This window comes from Hemitrygon akajei, chromosome 1 (genome assembly GCF_048418815.1).
Source record: "Hemitrygon akajei chromosome 1, sHemAka1.3, whole genome shotgun sequence".
In the NCBI taxonomy this organism is placed as follows: Eukaryota; Metazoa; Chordata; class Chondrichthyes; order Myliobatiformes; family Dasyatidae; genus Hemitrygon; species Hemitrygon akajei.
In genome coordinates this window covers 50160591-50185313 of record NC_133124.1, presented here as the reverse complement: position 1 = coordinate 50185313, position 24723 = coordinate 50160591, and the positions used below count along the sequence as shown (strand labels likewise).

The 24723-nt window shown below is 40.1% G+C and overlaps 1 protein-coding gene across 1 annotated transcript in view; it reads right to left on the bottom strand.

The window, feature by feature from the left end:
* Nucleotides 1-566: 566 nt before the first annotated feature.
* The window catches only part of prkdc (protein kinase, DNA-activated, catalytic subunit), a 236238-nt gene continuing 212081 nt past the window's right edge, over nt 567-24723 (bottom strand). The window contains exons 80-86 of the mRNA XM_073042713.1: nt 20197-20280; nt 16338-16430; nt 15016-15087; nt 10543-10744; nt 8584-8772; nt 2687-2826; nt 567-844 (exon numbers count right to left, since the gene is read on the bottom strand). Coding sequence (XP_072898814.1) covers nt 640-844; nt 2687-2826; nt 8584-8772; nt 10543-10744; nt 15016-15087; nt 16338-16430; nt 20197-20280 — 985 coding nt within the window. The 3' untranslated portion in view covers nt 567-639. The remainder of the gene's footprint in view (nt 845-2686; nt 2827-8583; nt 8773-10542; nt 10745-15015; nt 15088-16337; nt 16431-20196; nt 20281-24723) is intronic.

Here is a 24723-nt window from a genome sequence, read left to right as displayed (position 1 = left end):
TTTATTTAACTAAGAACTGATAGTTAGAATGTATCTTAGTCCTTTAAAGCAGCTGAAAGAAGATCTCACTGTATGTTGTCTAGTTACAAACTGGAGGAAAAGCAACTTTATTTTATTTTCCATATCTTTAATTTTATTCAAGTGATACTAATAAACAATATACTTTAGGCACAAAGATTAATTTACATTTTCAGCAAATGTTGTCTACAAATGATTTCAACAATATTTTCAGTATCGATGCCCAAAATATTCTCTTCATTTTACTGTAACATTTCCAATTATTAGTACCACCTAAAAGATCAAACCTAAAATCCCTCCTTCAGCCACCTGTCAGGAACAGTTTAAAAAAAACTACATGCTGTTTAACATTTATTCCTTTGTATTTGCTCCACTTGTATGGAAAAAAAAACCTCAACATTTCAGCTGAGAAAAGGAAACAGTACTATCCTTAGCTGAGTCATCAACCAGTTATTCCCTGTCCGATGAGAAACATCTGACTATTACTCATTACTTGTGACAAAATCGTTACCAGGAACTGAGGGTAACCACAGGAAAACAACCAAGTATCTTTTTATTTTTTCTGCTTTAACATGAGCAAATGACTAATATTGTTTTAAGATATCAGTTTTTTGTCTGACCTCACATCCATGCCTCCCAACCACTCCATACTCTACCCAAAATGTTTGGATCTGTGGCTTGATCAATCAGGCACTCCACTTGTCGCTCTACTGGAAGGCCTTCATCTGGTTCTCTGGCACGGACATTAGAATCTTTGTCTCCCTTGGCTACAGCTATATAACTCTTATAAGCCGTGGACTTTTCATGCCCCAGTCGTAACTCCTCTCTGAAATGAAAACAACACTTAAATTATTAAGATAGATGAGGAAAAATAGCATTTACATAACATGTATAATGCTAAACTCCCAGACACTCAGGAAACACAATGGTCCAGCTTCTGTAGTCACACTAACAGTAAACTAATTGGAATTCAATTTACTGAAGTGTAATAAAATCAGTAATTTCAGGAAGTCCTGTGGTGCCATTTTGAGAGACTTTTATCACTGAAAACTTGGAATTGCATGATGTAGCTGTGCATGTAATTAAAATGGCCTTAAATTCAGCAGTAAATTTCAAATAGAGTTAAAATTACAGGAAGTGTCAAATCAACTACAACAACTGTTATTTTAACAATAGTAGATTATCAATATTTGTGAATGATTCAAGGCAAAATATTTGGCTTTAACCTTTAATACTATAGATTAAAAATCTCATTCTATTCTAATTCCTCTGTATGCTTGTCTCTATCTATGTTCCCTACACCAGTTGTTGGCCCATCCACGTTCAGTAATCCTGCCCTACGTACTACCCTTAGTGACTGTGACATCGAACATCACAGATACACTCACTGCTAATCTTATAAAATAAGAATAAACATTTTATAAGAATGTTGCAAGGGGAGTGGAACAAGGAACTAAAGTATGGGAGAAAAAGTGGGTAGAGAAGGAGAAGGGTTGTCCACACTCTATCCCTTAATCTGGTAACAGGTAGATTCAGATCCAAGCTCCAACAGTGGCCTGCAATAAATTTACAGCACTAATAATATTTTGACTCCTGCTAGCAGTCTTTTGAAAGCATGGCATTTAATTCCCGAGATTTAATTAATGTATGAAATATAGCTTTTGATTCTTCAATCTTTATAAACACAATAGAATGTTTAACCTTCCCATTTAGATGGGCTAGTCATAAGTTAAGGAGGTGTAGTCACACTCCCTGGTCATGCAGGTCACAGAAATGCAAAAAGCAAATGCAACTGAACAGAATAATCTGTCGCATTTATCACTGCTGATAAAACCCACACCTTAGTTTGTCTTAGAATTACAAACATATTAATCCAGATTGTACAAAGAACAGTGATTTCTGTGGTTACTCACTATTTTTAAAACAGCACATTATCTTAGACATCTTTTCATTGTTTTTTTTTGTTGAAAAACCTTCAAATAAACATGGTGCATAAAAGTCAATGAATGGAGAGTTTACCTTAGTTACATCACTGATCTGTAGATTCCTTTTATTCATGCAATAAAGCATTTTAAGCTATGATAGACATTGGCATTTTAATAATAATTTCCTTTCAGATAATTAACAGGTTATTAGAAATAGCTTGCATTTATATACAACTTTCATAACCTCACGTCTCCAAGTGCATTGCAGACTAAAGTTATAAGCATTATTTCAATACACTGATAAAACAATGGCAAAAGTAACAGGTGTTAAAAGTGCAGATATGTAAACCTTCTCAAAGCAAATGCACAAAATAGAGTGACATCTTATTTTGCCCTTTACTCTTAAAATAGTAATAAAGAGAATTAATTGGCTGAAATAAAAATTTTTAAAATGCAGAAAAATGTTGAAGCAGCAGCTGAGAACAAGAGATGCTGAGTTCTTGCTTCATGTTAATGACCTTTCAAGGGAGTTAAGCTGCTGAATTTATAATCTTTCAGGGATATTTACAGGATAGATGTACAAAGCTACCATCTTCAATAACTTGAAGCGATAACTGGATGTTTACATCTATAATACAATAGTTTTGAATTAATTTGATCTATTTTGTAGATCCTGTTTATAGGATATTGCAAAATTCAATGTTATGTTTATTGATATTAATCTCAAATATCAAACAACTAACCTGGTGATTGAAGATGGATTGGCGCCTTCGAGTTTCCGTTTAGCACACTTCACTTTCTGCACCGGATACCAGTTAATTTCTTCTGTGTTAACCTCCTTTGTCCATGTCCCTCCCTTTTGCATTTGTTTCTGTTCAAGATGCTACAAACAGGGAAAAGTGCAAACAGTAAAAAAAAAGCCCAACAATTTCTTTGAATTAATTTAATTCCACACACTTACAACAAACAAATCACTTTGCCAGAATTTACAATTCATTGGCATTTTTAAACAAGTTTCAGCTTTAAAGTTCTTTATTTCAGAATCAGAGAAACTTATCCAGGAAGAAGTCATTTGGTCTACTTTAGCTACTCTTTGAAAGAGTGGTCATTCTTGGATCAAATCCCCAACTTTAGTACATAATGCAGTAACGTATTCACTTTCAATTACCTGTCAGTGCCAATACCCACATCCTAACAACTCAAAGCAAACAATGTCCATTATTTCTTGTGCCTAAAATTTTAAAATAACACTTTCTGTTTTATAACGAGCCTGTCTAAATAACTGCTTGAAAACTTATTTTGGTCATATTTTAATCTTCTTCGCTCCCAGGAGAACAGGTGCTGATATTTTTACTACATTCTCTAATATTTAGCAATATCCTGTAAAAACTCCTCCATAACTCTTGTGGCTATTGTATTGTTCTTGAAGTGCAATCCCTCAAACAATTCAAGGTAATCCTAGTCATGACTACTAAGTGATCTATGAAGTTCTCACATGATCTGTCACTTCTTATATCCTGTGCTTCTATTTAACTGAAGTAACATAGGTTTTAGAAATTTAACTTCCTCCTCCATTCTGCAATTGAAATTTTCATTAGAAGACATGTAACAGAATGCAGGTAATGCAAATGGAGGGAATCAAGAGTCAAATTTATTATCTAAACACGTTTATATCATCTTGAGATTTATTTTCTTGCAGGAATTTACAGAAAAATAAATACAATAAAATTTATGAAAATCTACTCATGAATAAAGGCTGACGGACTATCAATGACCTCTAGGATTGCTGTCCATGCCATGTGCCAGTGAGGGAAGGAATAGGATGATTTGGGAGATGAATGTGTGCCTGAGGAACTGGTACAGGGGGCAGGGGTTCAGATTTCTGGATCATTGGAATCTCTTCTGGGGAAGGTACAATTTATACAAAAGGGACAGATTACACCTGAACCTGAGGGGGGGGGGGGGGGGGGTCAGTACCGTTGTGGGCAGGGTTGCTCCAGCCGTTCAGAAGGGTTTATATTAATTTGGCTGGGGGGGGTTTTGGAACTAGAGTGGTAAGGCAGAGGATGAGGCAGTTGGTTTACAAACCGAGGCAGTGTGTAGTGAAACTACTAGCAAGGAGATGCTGATGATAGGGCATAACTACAGTCAACAGGTTGAGTTGCAATGTAAAAGGTGAGGGCATATAATAGAGCAAAAATTACTGGGAAGTTGGAGGATTGGGAAGCTTGTAAAAACCAACAGAAGGCAACTAAAAACGTCATAAAGATGGAATATGAAGGCAAGTCAAAAAGGTTAATGAGAATACAAAAGGTTTCTTCAGATACATAAAGTGTAAAAGAGAGGCAAAGGTATATCTTGGACCACTGGAAAATGAGGCTGGAGAGGTAGTAATGGGGGGCAAGGAAATGGCAGATGAACTGAATAAGTATTTTGCATCAGTCTTTACTGGAAGTCACTGACAGTATGCTGTGAGTTTGAGTGTCAAGGGGCAGAAATTGCCATTAGCAGAGAGAAGGTTCTTGGGAAACTGAAAGCCTGAAGGTAGATGAGTCACCAGGACCAGATGGTGTACCGCAGGGCTCTGGAAGAGGCAGCTGAAGAGATTATGGAGGCATTAGTAGTGATCTTTAAAGAATCACTAGATTCTGCAATGGTTTTGGAAGTCTGGAAAATTGCAAATGTCACTCCACTCTTCAAGAAGTTAGAGAGGCAGAAGAAAGAAAACTATAGGCCAGTCAGTCTGCTATCAGTGGTTGAGAAGACGTTGATTTTTAAGGATGTGGTTTCAGAATACTTCAAGGCACATGACAAAATAGGCCATAGTCAGCATGGTTTCCTCAAGGGAAAATCTTGCCTGACAAATCCATTAGAAATCTTTGAAGAAGTAGGACAGTCAAATGAGAATGGATTGATGTTGTGTACTTTGATTTCCACAAGACCTTTGACAAGGTGCCACACAAGACTGCTCAACAAGTCGAGAACCCTTGGTACTACAGGAAAGATACTCGAATGGATAAAGCAGTGGCTGATTAGCAGGAGGCAAAGAGTGGGGAAAAAAGGGAGCCTTTCTGGTTGGCTGCCGGTGACTAGTAGTGTTCCAGAGGGGTCTGTGTTGGGACTTTTTACGTTATATGACAATGATTTGGATGACAGAATTGACAGCTTTTTGGCCAAGTTTGCAAACAATACAAAGAAAGTTGGAGGGGCAAGTAGGATTGAGGAAGTAGACTACAGATATATTAGGAGAATGTGCAAGGAAGTGGCAGATGTAATACAGTGTCAGGAAGTAAATGGTCTTGCATTTTGGTCGGAGAAATAAAAGGGGGAGGCTCTTCTAAATGGAGAGAAAATTCAAAATTCTAAGGTGCAAAGGGACTTGCGGGTTCTTGTGCAGGATTCCCTAAAGGTTAATTTGCAGGTTGAGTCTGTTGCGAGGAAGGCACATGCGATGTTCGCATTCATTCTGAGAGGCGAGAGTATAAAAACAAGGATGTAATGTTGAAACTTTATAAATCATTGGCAAGGCCTCATTTGGAATATTGTGAACAAGAGAAAATATGCAGGCGCTGGAAATCCAAGCAATACACAAAATGCTGGCCAGGCAGCATCTATGGAAGAGTACAGTCGACATTTTGGGTTGCGACCCTTCTGCAGAACTGGAGTATTGTGAAGGGTTTTGGGCTGCTTATCTAAGAGAAGATGTGCTGACATTGGACAGGGTTCAAAGGCGGTTCACAAAAATGATTCCGGGATTGAAAGACTTTTCATATGAGGAGTGTTTGATGGCTCTGGGCCTCTTCGCACTGCAATTCAAAAGTATGAAACCTATCAAATGTTGAAAGGCCTCGATAGAGTATATCTGGAGAGGATGTTTCATATGGTGGGAGAGGACACAGCCTCAGAATAACGGGATGTCTTTTTAGAACGGAGATGAGGAAAAATTTCTTTTGCCAGAGTGTGATGAATCTGTGGAATTTGTTGCCATTGGTGGCTGTGGAGGGCAAGTGATTGGGTATATTTAAGGCAGAGGTTGATAGATTCTTGATTAGTCGGGGTATGAAGGTATAAGAGGAGAAGGCAGGAGATTGGGGCTGAGAGGGAAAATGAATCTTGCCATGATGAAACAGCAGAGTAGACTCAATAGGCCAAATGTCCTAATTCTGCTCCTATATCTTATGGATGACGTTCCTGTCCAGTAATGCTGAACAGTGTGGCAGTAAGGGACCGAGGGTCTAGTGAGATGGAGGAACTGAGGGAAATACATGTTAGTAGGGAAGTGGTGTTAAGTAAATTGAAGGGATTAAAGGCAGATAAATCCCCAGGGCCAGATGGTCTGCATCCCAGAGTGCTTAAGGAAGTAGCCCAAGAAATAGTGGATGCATTAGTGATAATTTTTCAAAACTCCTTAGATTCTGGATTAGTTCCTGAGGATTGGAGGGTGGCTAATGTAACCCCACTTTTTAAAAAAGGAGGGAGAGAGAAACCGGGGAATTATAGACCGGTTAGTCTGACATCGGTGGTGGGGAAAATGCTAGAGTTGGTTATCAAAGATGTGATAACAGCACATTTGGAAAGAGGTGAAATCATCAGACAAAGTCAGCATGGATTTGTGAAAGGAAAATCATGACTGATGAATCTTATAGAATTTTTTGAAGATGTAACTAGTAGAGTGGAGAGGGGAGAGGCAGTGGATGTGGTATATTTAGATTTTCAAAAGGCTTTTGACAAGGTCCCACACAAGAGATTAGTGTGCAAACTTAAAACACACGGTATTGGGGGGTATGGTATTGATGTGGATAGAGAATTGGTTGGCAGACAGGAAGCAAAGAGTGGGAGTAAACGGGACCTTTTCAGAATGGCAGGCAGTGACTAGTGGGGTACCGCAAGGCTCAGTGCTGGGACCCCAGTTGTTTACAATATATATTAATGATTTAGACGAGGGAATTAAATGCAGCATCTCCAAGTTTGCGGATGACACGAAGCTGGACGGCGGTGTTAGCTGTGAGGAGGATGCTAAGTGACTTGGATAGGTTAGGTGAGTGGGCGAATTCATGGCAGATGCAATTTAATGTGGATAAATGTGAGGTTATCCACTTTGGTTGCAAGAACAGGAAAACAGATTATTATCTGAACGGTGTCGATTAGGAAAAGGGGAGATGCAACAAGACCTGGGTGTCATTGTACACCAGTCATTGAAGGTGGGCATGCAGGTACAGCTGGCGGTGAAAAAGGCAAATGGTATGTTGGCATTCATAGCAAAAGGATTTGAGTACAGGAGCAGGGAGGCTCTACTGCAGTTGTACAAGGCCTTGGTGAGACCGCACCTAGAATATTGTGTGCAGTTTTGGTCCCCTAATCTGAGGAAAGACATTCTTGCCATAGAGGGAGTACAGAGAAGGTTCACCAGATTGATTCCTGGGATGGCAGGACTTTCATATGAAGAAAGACTGGATCGACTAGGCTTATACTCACTGGAATTTAGAAGATTGAGGGGGGATCTTATTGAAATGTATAAAATTCTAAAGGGATTGGACAGGCTAGATGCAGGAAGATTATTTCTGATGTTGGGCAAGTCCAGAACGAGGGGTCATAGTTTAAGGATAAAGGGGAAGCCTTTTAGGACTGAGATGAGGAGAAACTTCTTCACACAGAGAGTGGTGAATCTGTGGAATTCTCTGCCACAGGAAACAGTTGAGGCCGTTTCATTGGCTATATTTAAGAGGAAGTTAGATATGGCCCTTGTGGCTAAAGGGATCAGGGGGAATGGAAAGAAAACAGGTACAGGGTTTTGAGTTGGATGATCAGCCATGATCATACTGAATGGCGGTGCAGGCTCGAAGGGCCGAATGGCCTACTCCTGCACCTATTTTCTATGTTTCTATGACCTAACTGGCATGTTGAGGCCTGTATTACTGTTAACTATGGGAAGGTCTTGCTGGGAGTTTGGGCCATCACTCTTTAAGTTTCTATTCCGTGTTCCCAAGTTCCTTAGGACCCCTATTGCTTTTCTGCAGAACAGAGCCTCTGCACCACTGACCCTCCTTCCACCTCCCCCCCCACTCCCATCACCTCCCTAAACCAACTCCAGCTGTGGTCTCACCAACACCCTTTACAATCACCTTACAAAGTTCCACTCATATTCAATTCTCTCAATCCTATAAAAGTACAACATGCCATTTGATTTTTTAATTTGTTTCTTGGCTTTTAACTGACTTGTGCTCAAATACTCCAGTTGTCTTTGGACACCAAAACCACCCAATCTTTCACCATGTGAAAAATGCCCTCACATTTCCACATTGAAATCCATTTTCCCTGTTTTTGGCCTCTCAATATCCATATCAACTGAAACCGCTTTTCATCCTCTTCCATATGCACATTCCCACCTATCATCAGCAAACTTGGAGACATGACATTTGAGCTAAGTCATTGATACGAGCACTGCTTCCTGCTTTACCCCACTAGTCCCAGCCTGCCCAGCTGAGAAGGATATGCAGAAGGAATATAGATTTCAAATTATACTTTGATTACAGCTATGTTTAGTCAAATTAAGTTATCTGGAAGAGGTATGTCATAATAGCAGTACTTAAAAAAAGAATTCTATTCAGTTTGATTATACTGCAGCCTCATTGCCAGTTACCTTCCAGTCTAACGATGGTTCTTTCACAAAGACATCCATGGTACTGAGGAGGAGATCGGGATCCAAGCGGAATGCCTGCAATCCATGTACCATTGTACTGTAAATAAGGCCAGATTCCTTCATCGGGAGCATAAGGTTCAGGAACTGAGCTGTTAGACGGAATGGCATCAGCTCCGGCACTGGCAGAAACTAGATCAAGAATGTACGGGTTCAAAATCAACAGTTACAATTTTTTTAGAATTAACACACATTTTCTATTACTCATTCAATGTATCCAAGCTTTGAAACCATCAGAACGTACAGAGTTATACTCTGTGTCTGTGATGCTGCTGCAGTAAGTGTTACATGGTGCTGGTGCAAACATGTGCTTGTGTATGTGACAATAAGCTCAACCCTACTTGAGCTACTTCCATGTTGTGTACATTCAGAATATCCAAGCTGTGAGAGTGAATTGTTAATTAGTACCAATGAGATTCCCTTTTCCCTGAACGATAGCAGAAGAATATGAATAAGAACAGAGAAAATAGAAGCAGATATGGAGGTGCTTGTTTCAATTAAACTCTATTACATTTCAATCTGTTCAATTTCTCCTCACAGGACAATCGCCTACTATAACCATATAACATATAACAATTACAGAATGGAAACAGGCCTTCTTGACCCTTCTAGTCTGTGCCGAACGCTTACTCTCACCTAGTCCCATCGACCTTCACTCAGCCCATAACCCTCCATTCCTTTCCTGTCCATATACCTATCCATTTTTTCTTTAAATGACAATATCGAACCTGCCTCTATCACTTCTACTGGAAGCTCCTTCCACACACCTACCACTCTCTGAGTAAAGAAGTTCCCCCTTGTGTTACCCTTAAACTTTTGCCCCTTAACTCTCAACTCATGTCCTCTAGTTTGAATCTCCCCTACTACTCCCTGGAAACAATCCGGTGACCTGAAATCTTTCCATATATAGAGTGACTTCACTTCTACACAGTATTTCAGATGCAACCTTAATGCTCCGATTCAAACATCATCAGATTTTATACAAGTGTAACATCTTTTAAATAATTTTAAGTGTAAAAAAATGTAAGAACTATATTTCACATACAAGTAGAAAAATAGAACTGCTATGATGTTTTCTGAACTTGCATTGATGAACCTATTTAGAGGTGGTAAACTTTGTTCCAAGAAACATTGTCTTATTTGCATATGCATATATGTAGTTAAATAACAATAAACTTCACTTGACTCGACTTATATTTGCTTTGTCTAGCAGAATCAGGTTTATTATCATGGGCATGTGACGTGAAATTTGTTAACTTAGTAGCAGCAGCAGTTCAATGAGAGAGAGAGAAAAAATAATAATAAATAAAATAAAACAATAAACAAGTAAATAAATTACATATATTGAAAGACTATTTAAAAAATGTGTAAAAACAGAAATACTGTATATTAAAAAAAGTGAGGTAGTGTCCAAAGCTTCAAAGCCCATTTAGGAATCGGATAGCAGAAGGGAAGAAGCTGTTCCTGAATCACTGATTGTGTGCCTTCAGGCTCCTGTAACTCCTACCTGATGATAACAGTGAGAAAAGGGCTTGCCCTGGTTGCTGGAGGTCCTTAACTAATGGATGCTGTCTTTCCAAGACACTGCTTCCTAAAGAGCACCAGTTTTCTTGGTAAAAGCTAACACTTTTAGAAAGGCTCATTGCTCTATGGTTTGTCCGTTAAGTAGCTGAAGTGTGCAGGCCATTAAGATGCCGTATTTGATAGATATGAAGTAAACTAATTAAAATCAAGCACAAGAGATAGCAATTGTCCCTAACTGAGGGGGAAGAGAAAATAAGATTTCAAGGTTACCACTGATGATTATTCAACAAATGTTTAAAAAAATGCATGTATTAACATCTTTTGTACTTTCCCCCTATTCACTATACATTTTACAAAAGAAGAAAATATTATCCGTACCTGTGTAGCAGAACCAAATGCATGACCAAAATCTATTCCCACCATGCCCCCGGTTTCCAGGTTAATCATGAAATTGGAGAGATGCCGATCACCAATCCCCAGAATCCAATGGCTGACACACATTAATGCATGAGAACTGGCAAAGTGGGAGCGGAGGGCGAGGAAAGCTTCAGGAGTAGTGCTCATTCGTGCGAATGCTCTCCTGCTCAGAAGAATTGGGAAGCAACATCACAACGATATACAAATAGTTTTGAATTAACTCATGTATTTTATTCAACGCTGAAAGAAATCTAGCATTCTTTTAACGCTGCATTACCTAGTACAAGACTTTAAACAGGTAGACACAGTGCTTTTGATATACCAAAACACTGATTAAGTACCAGTAGGAGTCTCTGGCCACTCATGTGGTGGCCTTGTCCTGGCAAACACAATCATTTTCACTGCAGATTTAACACTGTAACATCCATGACAGTAGACAGAACACAAGATAGACTGGGGAAAAGGATATTGTAAAACCTGTGTCCCTGGTACATGCTAATCTTTAACATTCCAAATGACAGGGCCAGACACAAACAGCTTCAAACCTAATCCCAATCAGCATCTATAAATCACAAGCAAGAGAAAATCCGCAGCTGCTGGAAATCCGAGCGACACACACAAAATGCTGCAGGAACTCAGCAGGCCAGGCAGCACCCATAAATGATTGACTGCAGTGCTCATTTAAGGATGAAATTACTTTCATATCGTGCCACAGGATGTTCAATGTGCTTCATAATCAAATGAATACTTTCTTTAAAAGGAAGTACTGCTACATTAGGCAATTACGGTAGCAAGTTTGCTCAGAGACAGTTCCTATAAGTAAAAGAATCAAATGACTGGGGAATTAATTTGTTTTGAAAGACTTGCTTGACTTAGAATACCAATTCTTTTTAGAAGGGATTATTTGCATCCATGGAATATGCAGATATGGATCTAATGTGGCACCTGAAAGAGATCATACCTCTGCAGCACACTTTCTCATTCCTGCACCTAAGCATCTGAAAGATTTCACAGCTCATGTCTTCAACTAGGACTTTGCGTGAGAGGCAACCATGATATAGAGTAAATCAAAGTGAACTAATATAGCTGTTACCATATCGGTCAGGGTTTCTGCATATGTGTGGAACTGTAATTGGTATATTATTGTTACATGTACAGAGATGCAGTGAAAAGCACATCTTGTATACTACTCCTGCAGATCAGTTCATTACACAGTGAACTGAGGTAGTACAGAATAAAACAGACACATAATGCAGAGTGAAGTGCAGCCATTACAGAGAAAGTGTGGTGCTGGTTTGACAAGGTGCAAGGTGATAATGAAGTCAATTGTGAGGTGAAGATTTATTGTACAGGTAGTCCCCGAGTTACAAATGTCTGACTTACAGACAACTCGTACTTACGAACCGAGGAAGGAGAACGCCGTCCGCCATTTTAAGTCAGATCACGGCACCATCCTCCATTTTAAGTCGTTGCCATTGACACTGTTTAACTTTGTATTTGGCTTAAATTTTTCTTAGTAAGACTCACCCTGACCCCACCCCCCTCCCCCCGTTCCGGTCAGCTGGTGGCACAGTGAGATCAGCGAGTTCGATCCAGTGACAGACCACTCCCGTGCTGGGTTGATGTCGATCCAGTGACTCCTGTACCATCCATGCCGGGTTGATGTTGAGCTCGCAACTCGACCTCGTAAAAAACTGCCACCTCCATTTTAAATTCCCACGCGGAATATTGTGGAGGATCAAATACCCAAACCCAGTACAGCCCCCACTTGTCCCATTTAGCCTGTCTTAGGACCCAGTGGACCTCGGGAACTGGCGGAGCTCAGGACCCGCTGCCCGCAGTGTTTCTGTTCCATTGATGTGAAGCGATCGCGATTGAAAATAAAGTGGAAATAATAGTGTTTGGAAAGAGGTGAAACGCCATCGGTCATTGGAAAAGCATTAGGCTATAATCCGACAACGATTGGAACAATTTTAAAGGATAACGGATAAAGTGAGAATAATGGAGCATAGGCAATGCCCTGACCTGATGAAAGCTACAATTATTACTAAGCAACGCAGTGTTTTAATTATTGGAATACATGCGTTTCTTAAGTGTTTTATATGCATAGAAAGGTAAAATATATACTATATACTAAGACAAACGTTTGACTAACTGATGCTAACTAATACCGGATGTACTTGTTCCGACTTCCGTACAAATCCGACTTAAAGATGGACTCAGGAACGGAACTCGTACGTAACCCGGGGACTGCCTGTACTAAGGAACCATTCAAGTCTTATAAACAGTGGGGTAGAAGCTGTCCTTCATCATGGTGGTATGTGCTTTCAGGCTTTTACACTTTCTGCTCCATGGGAAAGGGGAGAAGCGAGAATGTCCAAGCTGGGTGCAGTCTTTGTTTATTCTGCTTTCCATGATGTGCTGAGCTGAACTGTCCACAACTCTCTTTCTTGCAGTCACAGGCAGGTCAGTCGTCATTCCAAGCCATGATGCATCCAGATAGGATACTTTCTATGGTGCGTCGATAAAAATTGGTAAGGAATGATGGAGCTGTGCCATTGTTCTTTAGCTTCCTGAGGAAGTAAAGGTGTTGGTGAGCTTTCCTGGTTGGATCAAGACAGGCCATTGGTGATCTTCATTCCTAGGAACTTGAAACTCCCAGCCCTCTCAACCTCAACATCACTGAACATGTTCACCACTCCTCTTTCTGAAGTTAACGGCAAGCTCGTTTGTTCTACTGATGTTGAGGGAAATGTTGTCATCACAGTCATGTTTATCTCCTTTTTGTACTCCACTGCATCACTATTTGAGATACGGCCCACTCAGAAGGTATTACCTGCACATCTATAGACAGAGCTAAGAGCAGAACCTGGCCATGCAGTCATGTGTACACAGGCACAACTTTGTGAATCACCAGCATTGAGTAATCACGGTGGAGGAGTTGCTGTCTATCCTTACTGATTGGTCAGGAAGTCAAGGATCCAGTTGCAGAGAAGTGCTGAGTCCCAGATCTGAAAGTATGGTGGCAGAACAGTGGTCAATAAAGAATAGTCTAATGTAGGTGTCTTTACTGTCCAAATGCTCTAGAAGGGAGATGGTGTCCACCATAGACCTACTTCAGTGGTCTGTGGGTCAAGGTTGTATGGCAGGCCATGAGCAGCATTTCCAAGCATTTTATGATTGTGGCCTTATTATAGATTGCCATGCGGATAGCTATAATCTCCCAAGGCAGGTAGTATGGTAACAGTTTGCCAACAGATGTTCCAAGCAGGGTGAGCAGAACTCGCCAGACCTTCATGTCAAAGACCATAAGGTGTTGACTAAGAAGCAGATCCCGCTGCCTCTATCTCAGCCAGAGCACATTGTACGGTCAATCCAGTGAATCGAGAATTTCTCAGGTTATTTGGCACAGATATCTGAAGCAAGTGTAATGATATGGCACAGAGGTCTTTCAGTTCTCTTTGATAGGTCAGTCATGTTCTCAGCTTTGTTCTTTAATGTTAGCTAGTATTGTGCTGGGATGGGACATTTTGAACCCAAGCTGTTTCATCCTCACTTGCAGCCCAGCCCTCATGGCTTGCGGCTACATCTGGTCAGTCTTAAAGACACACAAATTCTGTTCTGATGATCTACCCTCTCAGACTGACAGCAGCTCCTGATCAATGTGCAGTATTCGGTTCATTTCGGATCCCACAACCTGTACGTACATATGCAGAATACACCATCAAATGAGTCTTTTACTATTGGCTGCAATTCTAACAGCCTCTGAGTGGTACAAGTTAAAACTGGAAAACAGGCATGTGGACTGAAGTGCTGGAGTAACCCATATTTCCATACAGGCTGAATACCAAATTTGTCAACTAACCAGTACGTAGAAGGTCAAATTTTTGAAGGGCCAGCACCGCTAAAAACCTCCATTGCTTACAAACAGACCGATTTTCTTAATGGGGACTTAACTGTGGTCATTAGTGTTCTGATGGTATTTAAGGATGACAGAACAGACAGAGTGGGCACCCAATGACTTAGAAGAAGAAGAAGGGGGACATGAAGAAAAACATCCTGTTTCTCCAAGGTGGAAAGGGATAGTTGTGATTGTCAATGGTAGGAGTCCAGAACCCAGGGACAGATGTGGTGCTGGAAAAAAATTCTGAATTACAAGTCACAAATAGGTGTTCACATATAGCCACTCCTTTTCTAATATCCTCCACCAGACTATCACAACCCTTCCCTTTGTTGTTTCATGGTTCAGTTAGGAAAAAACTGACAAAGTAGTGGCACAAGAGAAGGAACAAAGATGAAAATATATGGTCCTTCCCATTTAACAATCTTAGCCACTTTCTGTTTTAGACAGAGCAGCATCGTGTATGTTGTAATCTTTCAGAATGATTACAACACGAAGATGCTTACCATTCACATATAATCCTTTCAACTCACCTCAACAGATCTTGTGGTACAGCGTGCTCACGCTCTCGGAAAGCTTTAACTGTTTCAGTTCGACTAGCATTTCTGCAAGGGAAAAGTGAGTAAATTATTAGGAATCTGAAAAGCTTCTGGGTTTGTCAAGCAAGTTAATTATTCTAATGTAAAATAGATATTCAGTCCCCGAGGTAGTAGAATTTATTCCACGAGTACAGAGAAAGGGCCTGCAATTGTTGAAATTCATATAAATGTTATCATTCCAGAAGAAACATTACGGAAACTCTACAGTCACAGGACTTTATATAGAGAAGGATACAGAGTGTGAACGATTGCTGGGTCCTTTTTAATGAATCTCATAGCCTTAGCATTGTCAGACTGGGGAAAAGGCCTGAATAATATTGCCCTCTCCCCACAAAATATCATTAGCAATTTTAAAATCTTCAATAATATAATTATTGTAGCTGCTCAATCTTGGAAAATTTAAAACTTAGCACAGTAGCTCTAAAGCAACTTTTTGTAATTGTACTTAAAATGACGCATTGCAGAAAAAAAAATCACAACATATTTTCAGATTAGTGTACAAGGTTGGATTTCTAATCAGAATGAATGAGTTTTTATGTCAAAAAATCTAAATGATCTTTTTCCCTATATTTTCTGGAAGATGAAATCTTTATAAGATGTGGACACTTAGATCCAATCTTAAAATCACGTATCCTTATTTTTTATTACACTCTTGTGATTCTAAATGCATAGTATGCAGGTTTCAAACACACCTCTGATAATAGCAATACTGATTTAACAACTTTTAATTTACAGAAATTTAACTGTGCTTCAGATTGAGTTCAATACTCTTCTCTGACAATGTGACAGTTCAAGACTATTAAAACAATTAACAATGTTTTAAAGATGATGCTGATTATTTCAGTTCCTTGGCTTGAATATATTGTGTAAAGTTGAACCAGACTCATTTGGTATCTCAGGTAAATGAAGGACAAGCTCCAACTTGAAGAATATATTATATTGGCAGTAAGTAAACAGTATTTTCAAGATCTTGGTGCAACATTCTGTGATTTTGATGGTCATGGTATCCCTGTTACCTGTTTAATATTAATACTAACCTAAATTTCAGCAGAAGTAAAAATATATCATTTGAAGGATGCTTTTTAAGTGAATTTACGTTAATTTGCAACTAATTTTTTGCTCCACTTCAATAACCAACCTCAGAATTATTCTTTCAGTTAAATTTGAGTAGAACCAATCAAGTCAAGCATGCAGACTGAACAATAACAAAGGTGGACATCAAGACCAAAGTTGGATCTCTAGTCAAAGTTACTCACATGTACATGTATGAATACTTCGCTGTCTCATTTCCCTGTTTCCCCGACATCTTTGATAGCCAGTTTCTAAACAGATCGCTGGGTGTTGCTTTCCTTCACATAGTTTAAAAATGCAAATAAGATTAATTATGTACCATACAAAGACTTGAAATAGTAATAATTCTATGAATCTAAGTATCAAATAAAAATTTGAAAATTAATAGTTTTTTTATTATTTACACAACGATACATATGCCAATTTCTTTTTGGAACAAACTATTTGCTAAACCCCGTCTTTTCTGGAGTAGAATCCACCTTGACAAGGTGGTACCACGCTTTGCTCCCACAGGAGCTCTATTAAAGCAAGTGAAACCACACACCCAAGCTGTCAAACAACTTAAGCATTTGAGTGTCTCCAGCATTCATAATCATTCCCTTATTATTAAGATGTTAAAATTAAGTACAGGTATCCCCTGCTTTTCGAAAGTTCGCTTTACGCCACTTCGCTTTTATGAAAGACCTACATTAGAACCGTTTTCGCTAACCGAAAGAAATCTGAAGAGGATTTTCGCTTTTACAAGAAAAGGCGAAAAGCGGAAATAGTGTGCAGCGTTTGTCTTGCAGCGAGCCGATACTGTATAGAGGCAGCGTGCACCCCGAGCAGCGAGAGTAGCGCCGCCAAGCTCCTTCCCTGGGAACTACACTCAGCATCAAGCTGCCATAGCTTTGAACTGTGTCTGTGAGCATCTGTGCTTTATCTCAATTTATTTTGTGCATTCGTTAGCAAGATGTGTTCTAAGGTATCAGAAAAGCCTAAGAGAACTCGTAAGGGTGTTATGCTTGGCATAAAACTGGACGTAATTAAGCGTTTCGATCGTGGTGAACAAAATAAAGACGTGCGTGCGTTGAACGATTTTAAAGGCTTCAAACCAACAACAATAAATACAGCAATAGTGACTTTGGCTAAGGAGGTTGGATTTGTGGAAGTTGACGAAGACGATGTTAAAGAAGTTTTGACATCCCATGACCAGGAACTGACAGATGAAGAGATGATGCAATTGCAAGAGGAAAGGATACGAATCAAAACCGAACACAATAGCGAATAGCCCGAAAGTGAAGTCGTCCAGGAACTGAGTGTGAAGCACTCGCGTGAGATTTTCGCTACGATTGACAATGCTGCAATGATTGTAGAGAAGTATGACTTTAATTTTGACAGGGTACGTAGGTTTAGGGCATATTTGCAGGATGGTTTGAGTGCTTACAAAGAACTGTATGATAGAAAAATGCGTGAGGCTAAGCAGTTAAGCATACTGCCTTTTTTCAAGCCTTCCACATCAGCCGCAGCAGATGACGAACCTCGACCTTCAACATCGAGGCAGGCAGACAGAAGAAGGTGTAGACGTTAGTGACCTGCTTGCCCTGATGGATTCAGACGACAATGAGATGTTAATAGATGACACTCTTCCTCTCTCTCCCACACCCCAGTCTCCTGTACCTCCCACCACCCCAGCCTCCGATGAATCAGCCTAACAAGCTTCACCACCACCTCTCAATCTTCCAGTGTACTCGCCGCCTTCCCGATTCTGGTAAGTGAAACTACACTGTACATACATTATTTCTACTTTATATAGGCTGTGTAATTATCATATCATTCCTGCTTTTACTATATGTTAGTGTTATAATGTTTTATGTGTTATTTGGTATGATTTGGTAGGTTATTTTTTGGGTCTGGGAGCACTCAAAATTTTTTCCCATATAAATTAATGGTAATTGCTTCTTCACTTTACGCCATTTCGGCTTACAAACAGTTTCATAGGAATGCTCTACCTTCAGAAACCTGTATTGTCAAAGCATCTAAAAAGTTCAAAATGTATAAGTAAATCAATACCTAAAAGCACTAAAAATATATTTAAATTATCTTAGCTCAATCAAAAATGTGAATTAACCGTTAATTACTAATTCATTTCCATTCATACCCCACTGTTGAAATGGTTGGAGTTGCTAGGCCTAATGACACAACATCAAGTGGCATATTTCTCAATGTACTTGCTGGAATCTGCACTGGTATCCAGCATGAAGTCAGAGTTGGGACGACAAAATTGATCAGCTGTGTGAAATGGCAGGTCTTTGCTTTTATATCCGATTGTACGGAGTCCAGACCCTTCACAGATTTTAGCACAAATTTTTGACATTTGTACTTGCAAGGTGGGTGTTAAAATTATTTTTGTGAAAATCAAAAGTATTTAAATAATATTCATTACTTAAAAGCATAAATGACAGTCCCAAGCCTGGCTGCCAAAGGAGGAGGGTTGGGCATGGGCTAGACACCTCAGCCCATTAAAAACCCAGTGCTACAGAAATGCCAACAGGAGCCCAAAGAGCTCATTACTGGGAGAGGAAGGACCTTTGCTGAAGGGCTATACCTGGGGACAGCATGAAAGAATGACCCAGGTCAGAGGGCTCTGGCAAGCTGCTAATGATGGCCTGTGTCACAGTAGGGGTGAGGGGCTGAAGGAAAAAGCTCAAACATAACAATTACTTCTGTTCAGATGATACAACAAAATTCCAATGAGGGCAAGTGTGTTGTTAAAACTCCAAAAGCTCCTGTCAAAGATGGATTTTTCCACTTCTAGTTTTATGAAATTCACATTGTGCTACTATCTTATCATTGCTGTGCATTCAACACCATGAAGTTCCTGTATTTGCACAAGAGATGTGACCTAAAATGCAAAGTTGTCTTAACACATCAGTCCAAGTACTGATAGAGGTGATAAGCAATAACTAATGCATCTAATCCTACCCTCAACTTTACATTTTGTTACACATTTTCCTTCAGATCTTCTCAACTTTTTGTTTCTCCTGTAACCGGCCACATGAATTTAGCCCTAAACAAGAGAAAATCTGCAGATGTTGGAAATCCAAACGACGCACACAAAATGCTGGAGGAACCCAGCAGGGTCAGGCAGCATCTATGGGGAAAAAAAAAGTGCAGTCGGCATTTCAGGCCGAGATCCTTCGGCAGGACTGGGAGAAAAAGGATGAGGAATAGATTTAAAAGGTGGGGGAGGGGACAAGTGGAACTGGGAAAGGGAGCGATGAAGAGCTGGGAGGTTGATTGGTGAAAGAGATACAGGGCTGGAGAAGGGGGAGTCCAATTAGAGAAAACAAAAGGCTATGAAGGAACAAAAAGGGAGAGGAAAACAAGAGGGACTAGAGAAAAAAAGATAAGATTTAAAAGGTGGGGGAGGGGAGAGAGTAACACAAGGTGGTAGGTAAAACTGGGAAGGGGGGGGGGATAAAGTTAAGAGCTGGGAAGTTGATTGGTGAAAGAGATACAGGGCTGGAGAAGGGGGAGTCCAACAGGACAGAAGGCCATGGAAGAAAGAAAAGGGGGGCCCTTCCTTAACTTTAGTTTTCAGTACAGAAATGTGCTGCAATAGCGATCATAGTTAAAAAAAACTCCAACTTCAAATGTAAAGCATTCTTAGACATTGTGAAGGGAGCTATATATATTCCTGTAGTTCTTGCACAGTTAATTTCAAGTCTCTGATCCAGTTGACTATGGAGAAATTTAGTCAGTCATTCAAATCCCAAGTGCTCTGCTCTCCTCGCTGTGACGTTGTCAGTTCACATCTTTAACACGCACGGAGTTTAAAATTACAAACTGGCAAGCAGAAATTAGATATCTGCTGCAGAAAATAGTGGCTCAACAGGCTAGGTTATGAATTTAATTAAAAACGTGTGAACCCAAGCACTGGATTAAAATTCAATGCCTGGATGATCTATGTAGTATTCACTACGTTACATCCTGTGGACCTGTCTGACAGAACCACTCCTTTCTAGCCTGGATTGGCATTGCAGTTGATTATTTCAAATTTACCTTTTTTGCTCATCCTCGGTCATGTTGGTTAGAAGGAAATCCTTGAACACACACGTATTGTCCAGCCATTCTATCAAACCAAGTCTTAAGAGAAACACATCACAATTAATGGGGTGCTATTAAAAAATCTTTATGACACAGAACAATCAGTGTTATATTTCAGCTGTGTAATGCGACAGGTTAATTAGCTATCTCATTATAGAATGCAGGCCTAAACTATTTCAACAGGATAGAACTGTGTGTTGTTTGAGGGAAGCACTACTTAGTTAGAAATTCATGTTTTGAACTTAAATAAATCAGCTCACAAGTATATCTTGATTTATGAATCAAGTACAAACTATAAAGCATCGACTCATTATGTTACTGAGATCTAGGAGTCCTTGTTCATCAGTCACTGAAGGTGAATGAGCAAGTGCAGCAGGCAGTGAAGAAGGCTAATAGAATGTTGGCCTTTATTACAAAGGGAATTGAGTACAAGAGCAAGGAAATCCTTTTGCATTTGTACAGGGCCCTGGTGAGACCACACATGGAGTATTGTGTACAGTTTTGGTCTCCAGGGTTAAGGAAGGACATCCTGGCTGTAGAGGAAGTGCAGCGTAGATTCACGAGGTTAATTCCTGGGATGTCCAGACTGTCTTATGCAGAGAGGTTAGAGAGACTGGGCTTGTACACGCTAGAATTAAGGAGATTGAGAGGGGATCTGATTGCAACATATAAGATTATTAAGGGATTGGACAAGATAGAGGCAGGAAATATGTTCTAGATGCTGGGAGAGTCCAGTACCAGGGGGCATGGTTTGAGAATAAGGGGTAGGTCATTTAGGACAGAGTTAAGGAAAAACTTCTTCTCCCAGAGAGTAGTGGGGGTCTGGAATGCACTGCCTTGGAAGGCAGTGGAGGCCAATTCTCTGGATGCTTTCAAGAGGGAGCTAGATAGGTATCTTATGGATAGGGGAATCAAGGGATATGGGGACAAGGCAGGAACCGGGTATTGATAGTAGATGATCATCCATGATCTCAGAATGGCGGTGCAGGCTCGAAGGGCTGAATGGTCTACTTCTGCACCTATTGTCTATTGTCAATTGATATTTGAAGCTTTTCTCGCCATAATGGAAAATACACCAATCTGCTCCCATAACAATGTTGTACTTTCTACATTACATTTTCCCTTCATTATAACTCTTCTAAGAAATTACAGCAAACTATAAGCATCATTACCAGTCTGGATGCAATGAAAGAGAGCATTTGACCATAGATGCAGGAGCAGAATTAGGCCATTCGGCCCTTCGTTGCTGCTCCACTATTTCACCATGGTTGATTTATTATCTCTCTCAGCTCTATCCTCCCGCCTTCTACCTGTAACCTTTGACACCCTGACTAATCAAGAACCTATCAACCTCTGCTTTAACTACATTTAATAACTCGGCCTCCACAGCCAAATGTGGCAATTAATTCCACAGATTCACCACCCTCTGGCTACAGAAATTCCTTCTCATCTCAGTTCTAAAATTGGCACCTCTCTATTCTCAGGCTGTGCCCTCTGGTCCTTGACTCCCTTGACTATAAGAAACTTCCTCTCCACATCTAGGCCTTTCAATAATTGATAGGTTTCTCATTTTTCTAAACTCCATTGAGTACAAGCCCAGAAGCACAAAAACACCCCAATATATGTTAACCCATTTACTCCTGGAATCATTCTTGAGAAATTCCTCTGGACCCTCTTCAATGCGAACACATCCTTTCTTAGTTAAGGGGCACGAACCTGCTGCCAATACTCCAGGTGTGGTCTGACCAATGCCTTATAAAACTTTAGCATCACATCCTTGCTATTCTAGTCCTCTCAAAATGATTGCTAACATTTCATTTGCCTTCCTTACTGACTCAACTAACAAGTTAACCATTAGACAATCCTGCACAATGAGTCCCAGGTTGCTTTTCACCTCTGATTTTTGAATTTTCTCCCCGTTTAGAAAATAGTCTGCTCTTTCATTCCTTCAGCCAAAGTTCACGACAATACACTTCCCTACACTATAATCCAATCTGTCTAATTTCTTATGCAGACTTACTATTTCCTCAACACGACCTGCCACTCCACATATCTTTGTATCGTTAGCAAACCTGGCCACAAAACCATCAATTCCATCATCGAAATCATTGACATAACATGAAAAGAAGTGGTTCCAACACAGACTCCTGCAGAGCACCATTAGTTACCAGCAGCCTGCTGTAGTCCCACTTTTTGCTTTCTGCCAGTCAGCTAATCTTCTATCCATGCTAGTATCTTTCCTGTAATACCATGGGCTCTTATCTTGTTAATCAGCCTCAAAACAGCACCTTGTCAAAAGCCTTCTTAAAATCTAAGTAAACAACATCCACTGACTCTCCTTTGACTATTTTGCCTGTTATTTTATCAAAGAATTTAAATCGATTTATCAGGCAAGATTTAAGGAAACCATGCTGACTTTGGTCTATTTTACCATGTGCCTGCAAGTACCCCAAAACCTGACTCCAACATCTTCCCAACAAGTGCACTCAGGCTAACTAGCCAATAATTACCTTTCTTCTGCCTCCATCCCTTTGACACAGAACCCTTTACCATAGGACAATACAGCACAGAAACAGGTCCTATAGTCCAACTAGTTCGTGTCAGACCATTAATCTGCCCAGTCCCATTGACCTACACCTGGACCATAATCCTCCCATCCATGTGCCTATCCGAATTTCTCTTAAATGTTGAAATCAAACCCGTATTCTCCACCTGCACTGGCAGTTCATTCCACACTCTCACTATCCTCTGACTGAAGAAGAACACGTCACGTTCCCCTTAAACCCTTAACCCATGACTTCTCAGTGTCGTCTCACCCAACTTTGTAAATATTATCTGCACTCTTTGAATCTTATTTACATCATTTTTGTAGGTAGGTGACCAAAATTGGACACAATACTCCATAGCCTCACCAATGTCTTTTACAATTTCAACATAACACCTGAAATCTTGGTGTCAACACATTATGATCTATATTGTTGATATAGATATCAAACAACAGACCCAACATCAATCCCTGCATCTCCTGAGTACAAAAGCAAAAAGATCAATTTAAGATGTCCCCCATCTCTTTCAGCACCATGCAAAGATTATCACTCTGATCTTTCAGAGGACCAATTCTGTCCCTTGCTATCCTTTTGCTCTTAACATATTTGTAAAAGTAATATTATCTGTAGATTCTCCTTCACCTTGTCTGCTAGAGCAACCTCATGTCTTCTTTTAGCCTCCTGATTTCCCTAAGTTTTGACTTGCATTTCTTATACTCCTCATGTACCTCATTTGTTCCTGCCTGCCTACATCTGCTAAGCGCTTCCTTTTTCTTAACCAGGACCTCAATATCTACCGAAAAAACCAAGCATTCCCTAAACCTGTTATCCTTGCCTTTTATTCTGTCAGGAACATACAAAATCTGTACTCTCTGAATTTCACTTTAGAGGCCTCCCACTTACTAAGTACACCATTGCCAGAAAACAACCTGCCCCAATTCACACTTTCCAGATCCTTTCTGATACCATCAGAATTGGCCTTCTCCAATTTAGAATCTCAGCCTGAGATCCAGACCTATCCTTTTCCACAAATACCATGCAACTAATGGCATTACGATCACTAGATGTAAAGTGTTCCCCGTCTGTCACCTGCCCTGGCTCATGCCCTTTTAGGAGTTCGAGTATCACACTCTCTCTAGTTCAGACTTCTTTGTAGTAATTAAGAAAACCTTACTGAACATATTTGACATACACTTACCCCTTTTGTAGTATCAGAGTCCCAGTCTATATGTCAAAAGTTAAAATCAGCTACTATCATGACCTTAAGTTCTTGCATCAGGCTGTGATCTCTTTTTTTCCTGCTCTAAATCCTATGGTTTGTTGAGTGGTCTATAATAGAACCCCATTAACATGATCAAACTTCTCTTTTTCCTCACTCCTACCCATAAAGCCTCACTAGATGAGCTCTCCAGTCTGTCCTGACTGAACACTGCCGTGACATTTTCCCTGACGAGTAATGCTGCACCTCCACTTATAACCCCTCCCACTCTATCACATCTAAAACAAGTGAACCCCAGAACACTGAGCTATCATTCCTTTCCCTCCTGCAACCAAGTCTCACTAGTTACCACAATGTCATATTTCCTTCTTAAAACAGTATAGTGACACTCAGAATTTTCCAGTCCTCCAGAACCTTCCAGAATCTAGTGATTTTTGAAAGATCGTTACTAATGCCTCCACAATCTCTTCAGCTACCTCCTTCAGAACCTTGGGGTGTAGTCCATCTGCTCCAGGTGACTTAAGGTATATACGTTCAACCTTTCTGCTTTCGACCCATTTTCTCTTCAGTAATTGCAGCTTCTGCCCCCTGAGACTCTGGCATACTACTAGTGTCTTCCACAGTGAAGTCTAATGCAAAATACCAATTCAATTTATCCACCATTCTTTATCCCCCATACTACCTCTCCAGCATTGTTTTCTAGAGGTCCAATATCGC